Source organism: Dreissena polymorpha, chromosome 2 (assembly GCF_020536995.1).
Source record: "Dreissena polymorpha isolate Duluth1 chromosome 2, UMN_Dpol_1.0, whole genome shotgun sequence".
Taxonomy (NCBI): domain Eukaryota; kingdom Metazoa; phylum Mollusca; class Bivalvia; order Myida; family Dreissenidae; genus Dreissena; species Dreissena polymorpha.
Genome location: NC_068356.1, coordinates 143662403 through 143680604, shown reverse-complemented (window position 1 = coordinate 143680604; position 18202 = coordinate 143662403). Strand labels below are relative to the sequence as shown.

Genomic DNA, 18202 nt, shown 5'->3' with positions numbered 1-18202 from the left:
AGTGGAAATGACCTGTTTCAATAAAATGTGTAAAGCCGGAATTATCAGATGTCTGTAGGCTACTAATGCCTGTATGATGTCATGATATCTTTCCCAGATTCTTCACAGCAAGATTATCGACACACTTATCCTGTATCCACACCCTAGAGGATTGCCTTTGAAGAGATCCTTGAAGGACATTGCCCTGACGGAATTGGGAAGAACTATTCAAAACGGAGGTAAGTTATACATCCTAAACACGAACAGTTTTTCTGTTTAGGTTTAAAAAATATTGTATATGTAAAATTTACTCGGGTTTTATAATTAACATATAAGCATCGATATTCGTCTTCAAGAGGTTACTTAAATATTGATGGAATTATATAAACTCGAATACTTGGAAACGTAAAACTGACAAACTAACATACTAGCAGTAATTAAATTTCTTTATTAGATATAATCTATTATAATTGGAACCTTTTGATTAATGTGACCATTGCGTCTTCATTTTGTTAATAACAAATCGCATCAATCCATTAAACCATGCTTCGTTAGTTACTTACATTTACATTTTTCGCTATTCTAAACGAGTTCAAGTATGCCTTTCTTATGTGTTGGTTTTCAATGATGATTTGCATGTTGAGAAAACGTAATTAATTCATAATTATCTGTACAATTAAGGTACAAAAAGCCGTACAAAATGAGATCAGATGACGAATAAAGCAATCTTCAGTGTTTATAACTTTCAGTTGGTCACGACAGTAAAGAAGATGCCGAAGTCACGATGAAACTGCTGCTTAAAAAGTTAAAATCGGTTACTGCGTGAATTTTATTGCCAGTTATAAGTCTGTCGTTTACGGTGTGTTGAATGTTGACGTTAAAAACAATTTTACATGTTATTTCAGTGATGGAATACACATATTTTTAATCTGTGAACTAAATATGCAATGTATTAATAATTCAGTATTCTTTGCAGGCGCCATATTGTTGTTTCCAATTCAATAAACAATAAAATGCACTATAGTTTGAGTGCTGCTATCTTTTTAAGCAAAATATTATTGTTTTTTTTAAATTTTTTACATGTATTTATATAATTTATTATATGGTATTTCTAACTTTATTTGTGAACACGTATATTTAAATATTTTGAATTTGCCTGTGCATTATAGAAAAGTATTCTATGATACGTTTTGTATAATTATTATTGTTTACAAACACGACAATCTGTACATATATTTAATTTAACAATATATTGGTTCTTCGTTTAGTTCTAAGATTAGACAAATATTAACTTAAAGTACAATCAGTGATTTATAATTTTGTGTAAGTTGTTTATTTGAATGTTTAAAATATATTTTAGTGCATATAGCTTTTATTCATTCCATTATTTCTTAATTGCAATTGTTAAATATTTTTATTTAACACCCACCTTACATCGTGTTTAAAAAGATATGTTAGCAGAGTATTATCTATACAATTGTAAGATGGCTGTGTATGATAATTCAAACAAACTTTACAAAATATGGATACAAATTGCCATTTTTGCTGTTGGATGACCACTCGTTATTTTATACACCTAAGTGAAACATTTAATAAGCACATAATTGATATATCCCACGTTTGTGTTTATTAATCCTTGTTATATTAAATCAAAACATACATTTGATGAAAAGAAATATTTATGAACAAAAAACACTGAAACCATCCTAATAATCACATATCTTTTGGTTTATTAGAAAAATGATAATTAGGTTTGTGGTGTTCATTGCAGATAACCAAATGAGCACTAATTTGGAACTAATATGTATTAGTTCTACTTGATATAACGTAGTCTATGTAACGGATTTAGATTTAATTACAGAAACACTAGCTATTATGTATGGTTCGTACACATTTATAGATGTAGTATAGATATGTGTTATCAAAATACGAAAGATTCGCACTGTTGATGTAATTCATACATTTTTACACAATTGCCGTGCATTATTGCTAACAAATTGTAATGTTCAACAATTTATTTCTTAATTAATGGTCATTTTGTTATTATTATTATATTAAGCTACAGAATTAGTAGGATCTGATATAGTGAATCGAAAACCAACAAGCATGTGTTTTTAAGAACGTAAGCCTCATATCCTTTTGATAAAAATGAGTTAATTAAATTGGACAGTTTAATATAAACATTTTAATTTGCGAACACGCTTCAAAACATCTCCATAAAATGATGGGTTAAAGTGAAAGTGATATTATGGGAATTTTTCACTGTTGAATTGAGCTGAAAACAGTTAACAGGTCAAAATAGTAAGTTAAAATGTGGTTACTGATCAATTATCTGCAACTCATCTTGCTACCAGTTGTTTATAAAAATATATTTTAAATTATATATTTTACGTGATCCACCCAGTCCTGTAAGCCGAAATGATCCGTAAAACAAAATGGTGTCTTTGTGTCGTATAAACGAATCTGCACTAAAACTAAATTTAGGTTCACATTGTACATGCGTGATCAGTTGTCAAACGAAAGTACGGTTGATATTCAAATGCATTTTTTTTCTCTTTCCGGGATATTGTTTTAGTATGTTGATGCTGCATTAACAATTATAAGTGTATATGAAGTGAAGACACCAACAATAAACAACGGTTGCGATAGACACCTATAAACTGTTAGATGCCCATAATATTACTTTAAATGCCATTTTAAAGAAACATTATAATTTGAAATTAAATCACCATACTTTGAGTGAAATTTAGCGAATTTACTTTTTCGGTTATGATACAAAAAACCTTGTTTTAGCAATTTCTTCGTTAATATACGATTACGATTATTAAAATCGTGAATACATGAACATGCTCTGGCATAACGTACCAACTGCGAAATGTAAATACCATAGGATGGACCTTTAGGGATGTTACCATCTAGGAACGAAAAATTCACAATTTCAAAGTTAAAGTCGTCCCGTTTGTCGTATAAACAAGTTTTAATCATATTATTATTAATAGTAAGATGTAAGTCTAAATACGCAGCGTCTGTATTGGATTGACACGATCTATTTAAGACAAGTTCGTTCGGGTAGATTGTGTTATAATATATTGTTCAAAGAATGGGTTATCTAAATTAAGTATGTCATCAATGTACCTACTTGTAAGGTTAAAACAATAATTCAAATCTAGATATTTAGTTTTAGATAATTCTAAAAAAATCGCTGTCATAACAATATATAAAAAAAGATCAGCTATAAGTGGCGTACAATTAGTACCCATAGGAACGCCGATAATTTGTTTAAATATTTTACCATTAAATTCAACGAAAAAGTTATCCAGAAGAAAAGTAAGTGCTGCACAAAAGTCAAGACAAGTCCAACTGATGTAATTATCTAATAACTGATTAGTAAAAAAGCGGTGTTAGTGTTTAAAGCCAGATATGAACACTTCTCTCTAGCAAATGTTTTTTTCAATCAAAGAAAAAAGTTTGGATTTTATTAAAGCGAGATTAAACGATTTTGACAAAGATTTATTGATTTAAATAAAATGTGTAAAACAAACTTATTAAACATATATTTCAATATAAATTAAAAATTAAAGTTAAGAAGAACATGTGTCGAAAAATGCTAAATATGCCAGGTAGTTAATTCTAAAATCGAAAAAGGCTGTAGAGTCGAATTCGCCAGCATGTATTTCATGCATGTACGATGTGAATCTAAATTTAGTTTAACGGTTCATTTTAAATTCCTGCAACGACATCTATTTATACGACACGCGAACACTAACTAAAAAGACGAATGCTTTGGTTATTGTAAGAAAATATGTACGAAATATCTTCGTCACAATCGGCTCGGGGCGCTAATTTGTCTTTTGCTGCATTTTATTAAATTTGTCTTCAATGTATACTTTTTTTTCCATATTTTGTGTTATTGTAACATATTGTATCAATATATTACATTTTAACAAATATAAAAAATCGTATAATCTCGCTTTAAAGTATGAGGGAGCGTTGTATATAGTGTAGAAAAATCATAAGTGCTTACTTGTGACACCTTATATTTTTTCTTTTCAATTTTATCAATTACTTCTAATGAGTTTTTTATTGACCAAAATAGCTTAATATTACTATTTTCATAAACTTTATTACAATATTTAGCGATATGATATCTAATAGCACTCAATGCAGATGTTAGATACACTGATAATTGCTTGGTGGTATAAGACACCGAATTAGCGATAAAACGACTTTTATATGGCGTTTTATGTAATTTAGGTATCCAGTTCAGTGATGGCAAGTTCTTGTAAGTTATATTAACTATTACATTTTTCTTGTAAAATAGTTTGAACATAAAACACTCGTCATATTATTATAACATTATTAGCAGCCTTATCAGCAGGAACTATGACTAATTTAGATTTTAAGTCTTCAAGCAATTTACAGAGATTCTGTTTATTAAATTTAGGTGAATGTGGTAAGGCTAAAGGATTTGTATTATAAAAATGTATCTTATTCATAGCCATACATAATACTTTTGTTTTGCATTCACTGAGTGCAGTAATTTCAGCATGTTCCTTCCTGCACCATTTAGTACAATATTCTTGTAAGGATGTTTCGATTTTCTTAATGAAGTCATCAAATTCAACAGGAATAGGCAATCTGTACTTAGGGCCTCTGTGTATTAAATTTCTTTGGTTTTTATTTTGAACGAAATTAAGGTCCCCAGTAATTACATGTCCAACTGGACCATATATATATTTTGAACTAGAATAGTCACATGATGTTGGACAATTTCGTATTTAATTAATATCTGTGGAAATATAATTATAATTAAATACGATACTTCTAAAAGGTTTACTATATTTGTAGCAAATAAGTGGTGATTCAGTATTGTGGAAATAAGGGGTATCAACCGACGCACATTTTTATATAGGAAGGTCAATTAAATCAAGACCTTTGTTACAAAACTCAATTTTAATACGATTTCTTGTTTTGTTATGTGCACTTTCAATAACAGGTTTAAGATAATAGCCAGTGAGAGATTATATAATACAAGCACATTCATACAGTGGGTCAGATTGAAGTAAAATAAGTTTACATTCCTTATCAATATGCGCAAAAGAAGAAACAGAAAGAGAGCAAAGTGCACTTGGTAATTTATGTTTACCTCCATTTGGTAATAAAGTGTAGCAGTCAATTAAAGAAAGAAGTCTTTTAAATTTACGCCTTATGCTACCATTTTTCCTTATGCCGTGTAACGTTTATTTCTAAGACGTTTGTTAAAAAGAGAAAACGAATTAATCAATATATTTTTAGAAATAGTTCCAACATTTAATATATTATCATTTAATCCAAGTGTGTAAGCTGTTTGTAAAATAATCTTATAATTTTCTGCATTCAAAGTGACGTCATTAAAATAAGTCCGGCTAGTATGGTAAAACGGAATAGGAAAACTAGCGAGTAGCATAATACAGAAATTATTGCTTTGCAGTTGTATTTTACCGATTGATACAACTTGCATATTTTGGGAACAAAATACAGGTATATAATAAGCAAAAATCACATTATTAAGAATACACATATATCAAAATCAAGACAACCGACATTTCATGATTATAAACTACGTAATGATAATCAGTTTGTTATATTATGCAATAACATATGATAGCGACAAAACTAGTCCAAGGACATTTAAATGTAAGTTGTTGGTATCCTAAGTTACTCAATGAAAGCTTGCAATATTTGTTCGACGAGTTTCTTGGACAAAATACTTAACATTTGTAAGACTCATACTTTTAGATTGTATGTTGCAGAGATTTAGTGATGTTTGTCTGTTTAAATTGTATATATTATATAAATGATGCTATCTGGGTAAACATCCTGTATTTAAATACTAGATGTAATGCTTGTTTTGTCCTATAATTAAGCATTATTAAAAGCGTACATATGAGCTCCCAATGATTACACGAGCATTTAATGTACACGATATGTATTTGACAATGAAACAATTGATTTGCTTTAAACGTTTCCCCTTTGTATGTATCTTCCATATTTGAAACATTTATATAATATGAAGGATGAACACAGATATTGGCATCTATTAATATACGACAATGTTGCTTATTATATGTTCGAGTGACTGAATGCTGTCAATCATACCACCTAAGTGTTTTCATTTTTATGTATTCAAAAATCGACATTCGTGATATTCGAAACGTATCAAATATGGTATAATCCGTTATAATATGACAATGTATTTGTATGTATTACAATATATTTGTTTAATTTATAGAGATCTTAGGTAAAAATACATCATGAGGCTGTCATTGAAAACATTTAGTTATTTTCAACAAATTATGTCATTAAAGTCTTCAAAACGAATCCGTTAAGTATTGAAATTAACCTGTTTTGCAATATTAAAACGAAAATATGTCATTGATTCTTCGGTTGCTTCCTGGTTGTTTAAAAATCCTTAACACTATATAAGAGTGTTTTTTGCTGCATTTTCCTGTTTTCTTTAGCTTTTCTGGGTTTTTTATATCATCTATCGATATTATTTGTGTGTAACGATTAACTTTCCTATACCTTGGAATAATAATAAATTATCAATATTGCATACACTAATTCTCGGTATAGCCTTACTTCATCTCACTTTGTATATGTATTTAAGATATGATGTATTTTGCCTAAAGCTTTGCTGAGTATGCGAATAAATACACCAACATTGAAAATGATCTTTGGAAATCCAATATACGAGTTGGCACATAGTTGGGTACTCTGTGTATTGTTATCGCGTAATTAAATAAAAATTATCAGCTCTATCTATCTCTTCATGTTATTGATTAAGTATGTTCTAGTTTTAATGGCAATACGTCGTATTGTTTATAATCGATGTGTCAAATCAGATTATAACATATAAGGTTGTCGAAAAAACACATAATTTGTTTTTTTTTAAACTACCACACTCAATCCAGTTACTTATTTATACTTGCACTTGGCATTTTGCCAAACTAATTATAGACGCTGATGTGTTTATTCAATGTCTTTTTATATACCAACCGATATTTCACTAGCAAAACAGCATATCATTTGCTGGGTCTACTTGTATTACATTGTTACCAAATTTTGTTCTTAATTTAGATGTTACAAATCAAGTTTCGTAACACATTGTATATAGCAAGTGCAATACAGCAACGAAAGCCAGTCATTTCAGGAAAAAATGTCATACTCACTATTAAGTAATTGAAAAACTAATCACATGTCGGACGATAGCATTTTAAGAAAAACATGTAATTTATCATTCGCAATTTAAACAAATAATACATAAATACCGAAGTGCTTTAACACACTTCTGCTCTGAACCTCGCTTATTTATGCTGGTAATCCCGTACACAATCAAACACGTAAACCTATATATTCATGGCGTTTTATTAAAACAAAAGTATATTTCATTTCTGTTGGGGTACAACTTTCCAGTTTCATACACCGATGACGTAATTGTCCATTTAAATTAAGCAATATCATTTCGATTTATATGTTTTCAATGTTATTAGTATGGTGGATACTATTCACACTTAATGTCATTAAAATATTTAACTTCGAAGCAAATGTTACTAAACGTACATCAATGTACACCTTTTTGTAACAACATGACGGAAAATAATTAAAGGGAAACGGCTTATTTAAACGCACGAGTGATATATATCAATCTTCAAACAATAAAACCATGACGTCCATGAACTTGCTCGAAATACGTGTCTATTAAGTATACATTTTAAACCATTTAAACTGTTCAATTTATTATCAGATATATTAGATTTCAGCTTGAAAAACAAATATAAAGTAAAACGTTTTTACATATGTCAACCATAGTATAATCTAGTTACCTATTCTAGATTCTAGTGAAAAATAGTAAATAATGAAAGCCTTTATAATTATGTATTTGCAAATCCGGCACAAACTAGGTCACAATCGACAATACATAAAATATTTACACACAATATTCTATAAATTATATAACAATAGCAATGACGACACAATTGACACGAAACACCCAATGGAACATAATCATTAACTCGAGTACACTGTGTGTTGTACTCTTATTATATATCAATAGTGTTTACACTCAATAGTGTCAACAAAACACTTATTTAGTAATAGTCTTTTATTAAGCCTGATTGTTGATATGTTTAGTAACAACTACACAGTGCCGAGATCTATTACAAAAATTTTTTCACGTAAGTCACTCACATTCAATACAGTGTGAACAAGTAATGATACTTTTTTCGAAAAACGATCTCGCCACCTCGGGTGAAATCTAAAAATATCAACACGTTGTCCATTAATAACCAATTATGTTTATTGCTTGCAAATAGTTATTAATAAACAGTAAGCGGTGATTCATCTGTTTGCTTCGTTTTAGCCAGGTAACAATTGCAATTGCGTATGCGCGACTTTGGGACAAATAACATTGGGATCCCTTATACGTCGAAGGGTCAGCATTCCACTTTAACCAATCAGACAACTCAAAATATTGGCACCATATCTTATGCTGGAAACCCTGTAAAGTTTCGAGCATTTTGACCAATGTATTTCACAATTTCAAGGTATCATTGGGTAACACATGACGTTTTTGGAAAATGTATGAAAATGGCAAGGACACTAAGGTATATAAAGGTTAGGAACACGTTTAAAAATTCATAGCTAGTTGCCGCGACAGCATGCAAACGTGTTCTAGTTTAACTAAAATTCGACAACTACTGTTAGGGATTATAAATATCAAACCGGAAAATGACAGGTTATAGTTATCATAAAATTATTTTTTATTACTACTACTACTACTGCTACTAATACTGCTACTACTACTAATAGTACTACTACTAATACTAATACTACTAATACTACTACTAATACTACTTTTTATTCAATATAAGACATACAATGTATACATGTGTAGGATAATAAAACCAAGCGATACCATGTAGCAGCAATAATGTTTAAACATGTTATACAAGACATGCTAATACACTTCAACACCGTTATATCGAACACCGATAATCCGAAGTCACCGTTATTTCGAAGTATTTTTGGGGTCCCGATTGTGGTTCTTCTTTGTTCAATGTAAAATTTCATTGTTAATCCGAACTTCAATAAACCGAAGAAATCGTTAATTCGAAGTGATTATGTCGGTCCCAACACTATAATTCGCACCTTATTATCAATCTTTTATCCGAAGTCAAAACTGCAAAACACTGAGCGTAATTTCACACCTATGTCGTCTGCGCGTTGTGCGTCAAAGCCGATAATTACACCTTTGTCGCCTGCGCGTAGCATGTTAATTTTATAATGTCGTCAACAGCCGACGACGAGGCCGACAGCACATGAATAAACATGATATTTAATCAAAGTGTGACCACATGCATCAACGACGTAAGGCAGTTCTGCGAGCAAAACATGGGCAGAAGCCAGTTCTACAATTTCCTTGACAAATTGGAGTTATATGTGACACGCGTCCAGTTTAGTGCTGCTAACGCCGGTGTTCAGAAAGACATCGCGTCTTATTTAAAAAAAGTGAATTCATTTCCGAAAATGTATTCATATGTATTTACATGTATGATGCGCTATGCATTATATTTTATATGTTCTGTAATTACAGAAAAATAAAAAGAAGAAAAATAATCGTTTTATTCCAACGTTTGTTACAAGTAGAAATCTATTGCTATCTCACTAGTTTACGTTTTAAAGTTAAACAATTATTACAAGTACAGTGTGACCGAACCATGCGAATTCCACAATGTTGTATTTTTCAGAATCAAAGAAGTCGTCTGTCAAATGTTTATTTCGAATTATCGTTAATCCGAAGTTTTTTTAACGGTCCCGACGACTTCGAAATAACGGTGTTGAAGTGTATCTACTTTTTGACCTTGTGATTTCCTTTCGATTAAAAAAAAGGTTTATATGTGTTTGTTTCTTTGGTTGTTTGTAAAAAAAAACATACAAAAAAACAACAACAAAAATAATAGTTATGAATAAGGATGAGTTGCATAAAGCGGGTAGAAAAGCATACTGGACTACTACTACTACTACTACTACTACTACTACTACTACTACTACTACTACTACTACTACTACTACTACTACTACTACTACTACTACTACTACTACTACTACTACTACTACTACTACTACTACTACTACTACTACTACTACTACTACTACTACTACTACTACTACTACTACTACTACTACTACTACTACTACTACTACTACTACTACTACTACTACTACTACTACTACTACTACTACTACTACAACTACTACTACTATACTTCTACTACTACTACTACTACTACTACTACTACTACTACTACTACTACTATTACTACTACCACTACTACTACTACTACTACTTCTACTACTCTGCTACGCTTCTGTTGTCCGATACGCAAATATAACACTTACAATTTAATGTATCATTTGAGGTTAATTAAAACAAATCGGTGTTGCTATTGTTTTCCAAATAATTTGAACGCATTGTTTCAGACATATATACAAAATGTTTGCGAAAACTGACATCGGAATACCAATTACGATCTCTGGACTATCCAAGACCTGATCCTAGCGGAAAACCGGGCAGAGCGTCCCTGTATGGCGATCACTATGGATTTACACCGGGTACACCTAAGATCTACATTTAAAATGCTGCAATAACATACATTTTAAACGATGACATTAAAGGTTTAAAATGGTTCGATGGTAGCTCATGGAATTTCAATGTGATGATTTGTTTTAAATAATAATAAATGCAGTTGCTTAAATCGTTCTTAATAATTATTATTTGTATTAATTAAAGAGATCTTTTCACGGTTTGGTAAATTGACAAAATTGAAAAAAGTTGTTACAGATTCGCAAATTGTCGGTTTAGTTATGATATTTGTGAGGAAACAGTATTACTGAACATTTGCCATGGTCTAATATAGCCATTATATGCAACTTTTGACGATTTAAAAACCTAAAAATTGTAAATCGTTGCAACGCGAAACGATTGAATAATTTTGAGAGTTCTGTTGTTGTCGTTTAAATTTGTGAAACTACGAAGATTGCTTATATAAGGTATAAAATACGCATCTTATGTGTGCTTGGCAGGATAGCTCAGTTGGCTAATGCGTTTTTACTTCAGGATTCCGGGGGTCACTGGTTCGAGCCCTGCTGCGGGATACTTTTTTTTCCTATTTAAATTTTATTTTTGATTTTTTACTGGAGCTTTTAAAATTTAATGTTTACATTTATCAATATAAATCATTTAATGACAAACTTTAAAACATGCCAAAATCTGTGAAAAGGCCCCTTTAATGTATATGTCTCTTAAATTGCGTGTTATGTTTATAATATCACACCTTTAGGCGGTTAACTTTCCAGTAACTAAGAGTTATATTCAATACAGGAACATGCAAGAGGTGCTCTCGTACGTTTGATATAACATTTGAAAAACGTTCACAGTGTGATTTCCACAAGGAACCCTCCAGGAAAATACGTACGTAAAGAGCTATTTATATTAACACTTCCAAAATAGTTAAACAACAGAGTACTTATTTGATATAGATTCTTAAATTGAAAAATGTTCGTTAAAAAAATTAACATCATCATTTTATTTGATATAGATTCTTAAATTGAAAAATGTTCGTTAAAAAAATTAACATCATCATTTTTTAAGTTGTTGGGTATATATCAAATGTTGTTAGTTGTTGTTAAATCTCGAGATTTAGATATTTGTTTCAAACCAGGTGGTGTCCAGCATCCTCATGCTTGTTGCAATGGCAAATATGGTTCGAAAGGATGCTACAATGCACCGGTATATTTCAAAATGTCTAGAACAAGATAAAAAATATTATACAATCATGATTATTTCAATAAGTTATGTTTTCGCGATTCATCCATTGAAATCCTTTTCTAAAAACTAACTGATGTACAAGTTGCATAACTTAAACTCACATATAAGGAACATTTATTACATGTTACAGAGTCACGTGTACAAAGGTAATATGTACCTGGACACCGAAGGGTTTTTAACCACGAAGCCTTTAGCATCTCCCCCAGCGGATGGCAATTACGGTGTTTATGCTATGGATACGGAATCGGTATGTCTTCATGCGGACAAGAACACATTTTTTTAGTTTTTTTTGCGTAATATTTCTTTTATTGAGAATAAACACAACAGTAAACGAGTAGGACAGTGTAAACATATGCTAATTATCATTTATTTTAAGATCCACACAAAGAAGGGTCTCGAGATTTGCAAGGTGACGGTCGTTGACTCCAAATGCAACGTGGTGTACGATGAGTACTGTTTACCGACCACCGACATTATTGACTACAATACCATGTATGTTTAGAGTAGTAATAAACAGAATTGTTATTATTTGGTTGGGAAGATATAAGTACCACAAAAACGTAAACAAAACGCTGTTGTGTACGTGTGCTTGTTTATGTATTTGAACGAGCACATTTTATTACATAAATAGTTTCACAAGTGAAGTCGATTTTATTTGTTATAATCAACAAAAGATAAAAATACAAAACCATTTAAGAAGTCGATATTTTATTTCGTTAACTTATATTTTCTGAAAATGACACGTATTTGGAAAATACTTTCATATTTTGATAAATTAAATGATTTTCAATCAATGATATCAGGAAAACAAATATCATAGAAAATAAAATCACACTGTAATCAATTTAATCTTTCGGTTTACAAGCTCTTTCACTGTGTTTGCGATTATAGCTGGAGTGGCATTAGAGAGGAACACCTTAAGGCTGTCACCAAGACAACCGAGGAGATGCGAAACGACCTACTAACTCTCTTCAACGAGGACACCATACTGGTTGGACACGGCCTTGGGAGCGATCTCATGCTCTTGAAGGTAAATTGTGCCCACTCGAAGTAGTTACATGTGTGTATTTAGGTATAAAGGCAAACTGCACATACATATTGATACATGTGTTCACCAAAATATTTCTTAAAATATTGTCTGATAATATTGGCTCGTAACCAACTGAAGGTTTTAAATAAATGATAACATTTTACATAAACTAGAAAATATATTTGACATATTTAGAGCTTGCCAAAAGCGAATATGATATGCCAGCAAATTAAAAAAAAACACAACTACAAAATTTACTGTATTACATTACAGTACAAAGCATGGAATTAAATTCAAAGCGTATGAATGCATTTCCCAATAAAAATTCAATTTGAAATTATAACATTTTCACAGTTTTGCTTTGCCTCACTTCATTGATATCATCATTTTGTTGAATTGATAGCACATGTTTATAATAAATGATAATTTAAATGTGATATTAACATGAGAAGCATGACTGTCATTTTTAACTGTTTCATGTGGTTTAAGCATAAAATGTGTTTCAAACAAAATATAACGAGCTCCGTTTAAAGATTTTTCACAGTAAAGTGATCGACACCCTGATTTTGTACCCCCACCACCGAGGCCCTCCACTGAGAAGATCTTTGAAAGACATCGCTCAAACCGAGCTGAGAATGACCATCCAGAATGGGGGTATGATCGGAATTTGTCTTTGTATCAAATTATAATCACAACGTTTGTCTTAAAAATGAACACAGACAGATAATTATTAAACTAACATTTGTACATTGAATTGTGTTATATGCTCATTTCCTAAAATAGTACTCCACTTCATGTCATAACATTTTTATTTGATTATCATAAACAAAACTACTATAAGTCTTAATAAATATGAACAGAAAATAGTATACAAACTGCAAAATATTACATAATATTCCAATGATTCCGAGGGAATTATGTAAATTGCAAGTTTTATTTCGTGCTCGTGAAACCTGTTTTCATGTAGGTGCACGTATGATATGAATTAGATTCTGTGTATATTCAGTATAAAAACTGATCTCTGAGAAAATTAATACAAAGTTGTGTATTGCTCGTACAGTTGGCCATGACAGCAAAGAAGATGCCGAGGTGACGATGCGCCTGTTGCTCAGAAAACTGTAACCGATGATAATGATTCACGTTACGCTTTAAGCAACGATATTAAGGACAGCGTTATAAATGAATTAGCAGGAATTTATAAAAACTCGTTTGCACTGAAATGTGTGTTTGTATTGTTCTTATAGTGTGTCTATTTTGTTTTAGTTGCTTTTAATTTCCAATATCTCTGTGTTGTCAACTGTGTATGTACAGTATTGTTGTTCCTTACAATATATGTCCCAAATCCTGTATAATGAAGCTGAATACGTGTCGAATATTTCATGCTTTCAGTAACATAACTCTGTTTTATGCTTTTGTGCATTTTTAATTACGTGTGTTTATGAGTAATACATATGCTATACCGTCTCTTGCCTTTCTGGTTAATTTCGCGAAAAGAAATGCCATACAATTGTGCAGTGTTTGATGCAGTCCATAGTTTCATCGAAGGCTCAGGAAGGTTCAGAGTGGTATAAATATCGGTTCCGTATGTTTCAACTTTTGTGTTTACAAATAATTTCTTTGGTTATAATAACATCAGCAATATTCTTTTTTCTTAATATATTGTTTAATTTTTTTAAACAACTTTGATTCCAATCATGCTCACAACCTTGTTTATACTCAAATGATTATTCAAATGTTTTGTGTTTAAAATTCAATTACCGTCACTATGTTTGTAAATATATTACTGAGGAAAGAAGCCCTTCTAGCCTAGCAAACGTTCCAATCCTAAAAACTTTTGATGATTGTAACTTATGTTGTAAAACACATTCTGGAATAAATATGTTTAAACCAAAACAATTTTACAGTCGAACCAATACATTGATTGCTTTTCAAATTTAATTAATGATCCGTCATCACTATAAATGCACCATATAGTAATAATATATTAAGCACTTTATAAACATTATGGTCTGCTAATAAAGTAATAAACTACGTGCATAGTTTAACTAATATAATTGTAAATATCTGTGGCGATATACAAATGTAATCTGACTGATTACTAGTGTGAATAATGCTGCTTGATAAGCATTATTGCAAGTTAAGCCTTATACATTATCAGCATCAAATATTCTTAACATATACAGTACACCAACATGCCATGTTTAAATTATTGCGTCCCATTTACTCATTGACATTCCGGTATTCTGTGCCGACTGACAAACATTAAATACAAATCTGCGATAATTTATTTCCTTCATGTAATGATGTTAACTTCAATAAGTCCGCACTATTCAAGACATACGCCAAAAACATTCACTGAACATATAAGGGACTATTGCATCAGAGGTTCATGTTTCCCCTCGTGGGTGTGTGTTTATTGATTTCTTCATATGCACCAATGTGTACCTAGTTCGAAATACGCTATTCAAAACTCAATTATCAATACAAACATTATAACACAATATAAAACATAATGAATAATTTATTCGTATCAAAACAAAATAATTTAATCCAAAGCATTAAAACAAGAGTGAAGTTTTATCTCTTTGCTAAAAATATAGACTATAAGACTATTAGAAATAGTTCGCGTGTATCGTCAAAGCAACAGGAAACTGATAAAGTGTGACTGATCATAGCTTACAAGCGCGACAAACTTGTAAACAAATAAGGACAGTTGCACGTTATGATTCAAAACAGGTATCGCATCTATCAAACAGTATCACAAATATTAGAATATCATATTTAACAACGCATTTCATATTGTTGTACAAACTGTATTTACATTGTTTGGCATAAAAATTCGAGGAAATCGACACAAAGTCTAGCAAATACTATAAACGTGAGTCATTACAACAAAATACAACCTATTCAGACAACATAGTTGGATATTTCATTATTTGTTTTTAAATATAAAATGTCTGTATACAGAGTTAACAATACATTCATGTATGCTTACCTAATTAATACAAGAGCAGCGCAGTACACTTAGCTGTTATAACTGTTTACCTAAAATTTATGTTTCAAAGATCTAAAATTATAATGATTTATCAACACATTCAAATAGCAACATTATAACAGTGTTCGATTATTTAGACTCTGCGTATTTTCGTTACAAGCATCAAAATGAAGAATACAACGAATACAAGATTTTAAATACTATTCCAATTGTTAAAGAAATCATATCTTGGTTTGTTTTGCAATTGATTACAATTACACTGGATTTTGCACATGCTGATTTCTTTTCCAATAATCAAAACTGTATGTTTAGAAAGTAGCAGCTTAATATTCCACTAATTGAATGCAATCAAACAAGTAAATGAACGTATAATAAGAAATGAAGTGACATTTAGAAGATGAAGTGGTATCCCTCGATGGATTCTTTAGCCCATTCAGATACCGTTTCACAGCTTCGACACCACTGTAAGCAAAAGATGAACTGGCGGCAACACCATTGACGGCAGTTCTCTCGGTACACCTTCTTATATCTAATACAGGAACGCCACGGGGCCGAACGCTTCTGTCGTTTGTTTACGCCGGAATTTTCTGAAAAATATTATACACATGCCTATAAGTGCATAAATCAAACAATATGAATTAACAACATAGCACAAACGGCAACATAAAGTATTCAGAAATCATTCAGAGAAATGAATTTATTCTGAAATTAAAATGTTACATTATAACGAAGTACACCTCCATTTTTTCCACCAAGAGTAAACTGTAATTTTCAGAACAACGTCTTTTAATTATAACTTTTGTTAAATGTCCAACACTATGTTCGATAAAAAAAATCAACTAATTAATTACCAATTTAATGTGTTGTTTACGGCCATGAAAGGGACACTTTAAGGCACTGCTGGTTTTATCTTGAGAAGTAAATCTCATTACTTGCAATGTGTATGCACAAAAAGTTGTCACGCAATACAAACAAAATTAAACATTGAATCAATGAAAATTCTAATCGAAAAGTAAAACAGAGAAAATGTGTCTATATTTCCATATACATACATGCGGGCAAGACATGATATATGCTTCCTATTTAAATAAATACCTAAGTGTACAAATACACAACCGGACACTAAAAAGGTAATGTTATATTTACCAGTTGCCTCCGTCTCCTCATCATCGCCTTTATTGCAATCGACGGACACGAGAGTAATAACTTCTCTCCCCTTGCAAAGGACGGCTAAATTATCAGGAATCGCGTCGAGACTTGATGTTGAAACCTCGTCGAAACATGTTCCATTTTATGTCATCTGTATATAATATAAATAACAAAGAAATATTGTTTCTTTATTTCATGAGGTTCATGAGTGTTACATGCCTGATCAAATTTAACTCTAGTGCACTGATGATCAAACTCTATGTCACTTAACATAATCACATCAAAATCAACATTTGTCAATTTATTATGGTGATACACGTGCATGTTTAAATATTACATAACTGACGCATTTTAAAAGAACAGTTACGTTGTAGCAATATACTTTTTAATTTTAAGAAAATTACCGCCTGTATTATATTGACTAATATCCTATACTCTACACAACGAAATATTTAAAGAGATTTAATATATTTCACGGTTTAAGTTTGGATCAACACATTAACGAGTATAATGCTAAGTTTTGGGATAACAAGATAAGTGTACATAGTTAAATCACATAAGATGGGTTTCTGAAATGCTTAATACATTTAAACTAAATTATATAAAATAATGATGTTAAGAGGGTACTATGAATCAAACATAAACAGTGAAGTAGTATTGTATTGTTTTAAATAAAATAATACCTTGCTTATTAAGCACTTATTCCTGTCTGTCGGTCTTTCAATTTGGCAACCCTGCAAACACAAATAAAAATAGGTATTTGTTATTGGTAACGTATTTCAAATGTATGACTCAAAAAGAAATTAACTTCGCGGGCAGATATACCTCGTTGAAAAAGACATCCACTGTTGACACCAGTTTTCCGTCTTCTGATGATATTTTTATTTGCTCCCCATATGGTTGATGTGTTCGTGTTTCATTGAATTTCTCCTACGAAAATAGAAGTAAAAACCATATAAAATTCATATACATTTCTTGTAAGTCAGTTACAAGATAATGCTTTTTTAGCATCCTTAATAATTAGATTTTTTTCCCTCACACACTGTCATACTCCTTTATGTTATTTGATGCAAATATTTGTACTAGTCCGTTAACATAACTAAGGTCGTTGTCATACTGGAACGCATGATGTATACTCTAACATTTTGAGTTGGTATGACATTTCTATGAGTCATATCCT

The 18202-nt window shown here is 30.9% G+C and overlaps 2 protein-coding genes across 10 annotated transcripts in view; both read left to right on the top strand.

The window, feature by feature from the left end:
• The window catches only part of LOC127869297 (putative exonuclease GOR), a 218004-nt gene that overhangs the window by 12735 nt on the left and 187067 nt on the right, over positions 1 to 18202 (top strand). Inside the window, exons 9-10 of one of the 9 annotated variants that reach the window (XM_052411738.1) lie at positions 98 to 218; positions 729 to 6779. The exons of 7 other annotated variants lie outside the window; for them this stretch is intronic. In XM_052411738.1, coding sequence (XP_052267698.1) covers positions 98 to 218; positions 729 to 805 — 198 coding nt within the window. In that variant the 3' untranslated portion in view covers positions 806 to 6779. Of the gene's footprint in view, positions 1 to 97; positions 219 to 728; positions 6780 to 18202 lie in introns of those variants that run through there. One more of the 9 variants, XM_052411741.1, reaches the window with a different exon arrangement.
• LOC127869299 (putative exonuclease GOR) lies at positions 8619 to 14342 on the top strand. The gene is made up of 9 exons (XM_052411750.1): positions 8619 to 8755; positions 10501 to 10632; positions 11402 to 11491; positions 11742 to 11809; positions 11979 to 12095; positions 12225 to 12340; positions 12740 to 12878; positions 13412 to 13532; positions 13939 to 14342. The coding sequence occupies exons 1-9, from the start codon at positions 8749 to 8751 to the stop codon at positions 13998 to 14000; spliced, it is 852 nt and encodes a 283-aa protein (XP_052267710.1). The 5' UTR covers positions 8619 to 8748; the 3' UTR covers positions 14001 to 14342.